General features: G+C 40.3%; 1 protein-coding gene across 1 annotated transcript in view; it reads left to right on the top strand.

Annotated features, from left to right (window-relative positions):
- KIF4A (kinesin family member 4A) overlaps positions 1-2,233 on the top strand; it is a 187,159-nt gene that overhangs the window by 158,334 nt on the left and 26,592 nt on the right. The window contains exon 20 of the mRNA XM_045296988.1: positions 1,624-1,707. Coding sequence (XP_045152923.1) covers positions 1,624-1,707 — 84 coding nt within the window. The remainder of the gene's footprint in view (positions 1-1,623; positions 1,708-2,233) is intronic.

Below are 2,233 nucleotides of genomic sequence, written 5' to 3'. Positions count from 1 at the left end.
AAAAAAAAGAAAGAAAAGGTGAGAATGGTTACACAATTTATAGAATATAATTACTGTCATTAAATTGTACATATTGAAATTGTTGTATGTTTGGCCATGTATATTCTCAAGAGCAACAAAAAATATTCTAAGCTCTCATAAAGGTAATGTTAAAATAAAATTGGCTACAAAGTAGTAAGTCAAAAGAGAAAATTGCCCTCCTCTCTACACATATACATAGTTGCTCAAGGTGCCAGTCCTTAAGACTGATAGAAGATGAAAGCAGTTCAGTTTGGCCTTGTATGCTTTCTTAGCTTCCTACGGCTACCACAACAAAGTACCACAAAGTGGGAAGCTTTAAAGAACAAAAGATTATTTTCTGGAATCTAAAAATCCAAACCAGGTCTCTGCCATGTTGACTCTTGTTAGGGTTTTTTTGTGTTTTTTTTTTAAACTGTTCCATCCCTCGCTCCTAATTTCCAGTGGTTTCTATCAGTCCTTGTCATTATAGATATAATCTGCCTTCATCATCACATGGTATCTCTCTGTTCTTTGTGTGAGCCACTCAAGGAATTCGGACTGAGACGACTCTATTTTCCGTATGATTTAACTGATCATATCTTCAATGAAAGGCCCTATATCTCTTGTGGGAGACACAATTCAACCTATAACACATGCCAAAGATATCTTGCAAGACTCTTTTCTGACTGTGCTGAAGTGAGTGAATATAGCCTTTTAGCTTGATTCTTTGGGAAAAACGCGCGAGAGATTTTTCTCCTAAGCTTTTTGTCCTAGTTCTCTACCCCAGAGGGTTTGTTGCTTTTATTCAGGTTGATTGACATTTACTGAGTAAGCTGAAAGCCATTTGAGGCTTGAGACTTTGTCTGGCCCTGGTTTATGGCTTGCTCTGTGATTGGTATGCACCTTGCAGGGATTGGTCGATAAACTATGCAAATAAAGTGAATATAGACGATGCAAAAGAAGTGTTTGTGGTTTACCAAGAGGGGATTGATCAGCTTATGGCTCTGATGGGATGGTCGTGCCTTGAAATTGACAAGGAGTTTGTGTATATATGCAGCTAACCCCCCACAGAGGTTTCTGAAACAGAAAGAAGCGGAAGAGAGAAATGAGGCAAGGAACCTCCTAATAGCTGTAACACCGCAAGGGTTGAAGACCCAGAGGCCAAGAAGGGGTCCTGCAGCAGAGTCCATGGTGACATGACAGGCCCAAGAGGAGGCCCCTATCCTCAGGGTGCCCAAGAGAGGAGATCTGGACGGTTGAGAGCCGTCTTACACTGAAGAAGGAAGGCTGCCTGCATGCTTCTTGATCCCAAGTTATAGCATTTTTATACTAATCCTGAGTTGTACCCTTTGCTGGTTTAATAAATCACTTCACTCTAAGTATGGTCTGTGAGTTCTGTGTAGCCTTTGCAACAGATGATTAAACTCTGCAGAGATGTAGTGAATGCTGGGAGAGGGACCGTGGGTGTCAGAATTAATTAACGACTTGAAGTCTGTCTGGTGTAAGTAAGTCTCATAGGAATCAGCTTTGGGCCGATTCTTCTATGTGATGGTCTTCATATAGTTATCAGGTTTTATTTTAGCTGGTTGTACAGAAATTAAAATCTGACCTTTTTCTACTTAGGACCGTAAAAGGCAGTATGAACTACTTAAACTTGAGAGAAACTTCCAAAAGCAGTCTAATGTTCTGAGACGTAAAACCGAGGAGGTAAGATAATCTAATGTTCCCAGTTGTCATCAAGTCACTTTCAACCATGGAAACCCCAAGTCTATTAGAGCGAACTATGTAATAGAATTTTCTATGTTGGTGACCTTTTTTGGGGTGGGGGGAGGTGAGAGGGGAGTAGATCACCAGGCATTTCTTCCAAGGTAACTCTGGGTGGGTTCAAATCACTAACCACTTTCAGATACTAGATGAACATACTCCTTGGCAAAGTAACATCCCTTTAAGTAAGCCAGTGTCCTAAGAAACCAGAGTTACCTTTCTTGACCAACAATTCCTAAATATTTGGGAACTGTTTATATGCATGAACTATGAGAAGATATAACACAAACCCACTGCCATGACTCATACAATCCTATAAGATAGAAGTTCTCCCTAAGGCAGCAGTTCTCAACCTGTGAGTTGTGACCCATTTTGGGGTTTAATGACCCTTTCGTAGGGGTCGCCTGATTCATAACAGTAGCAAAATTACAGTTATGAAGTAGCAACAAAAATAATTTTAGGGTTGGGG

The sequence above is a fragment of the Echinops telfairi genome, unplaced genomic scaffold (assembly GCF_000313985.2).
Source record: "Echinops telfairi isolate 266 unplaced genomic scaffold, ASM31398v2 ScPeMD7_7415;HRSCAF=8453, whole genome shotgun sequence".
Lineage (NCBI taxonomy): Eukaryota > Metazoa > Chordata > Mammalia > Afrosoricida > Tenrecidae > Echinops > Echinops telfairi.
The sequence above is the reverse complement of the archived record's forward strand: the minus strand, read 5'-3'. Positions and strand labels throughout refer to the sequence as shown.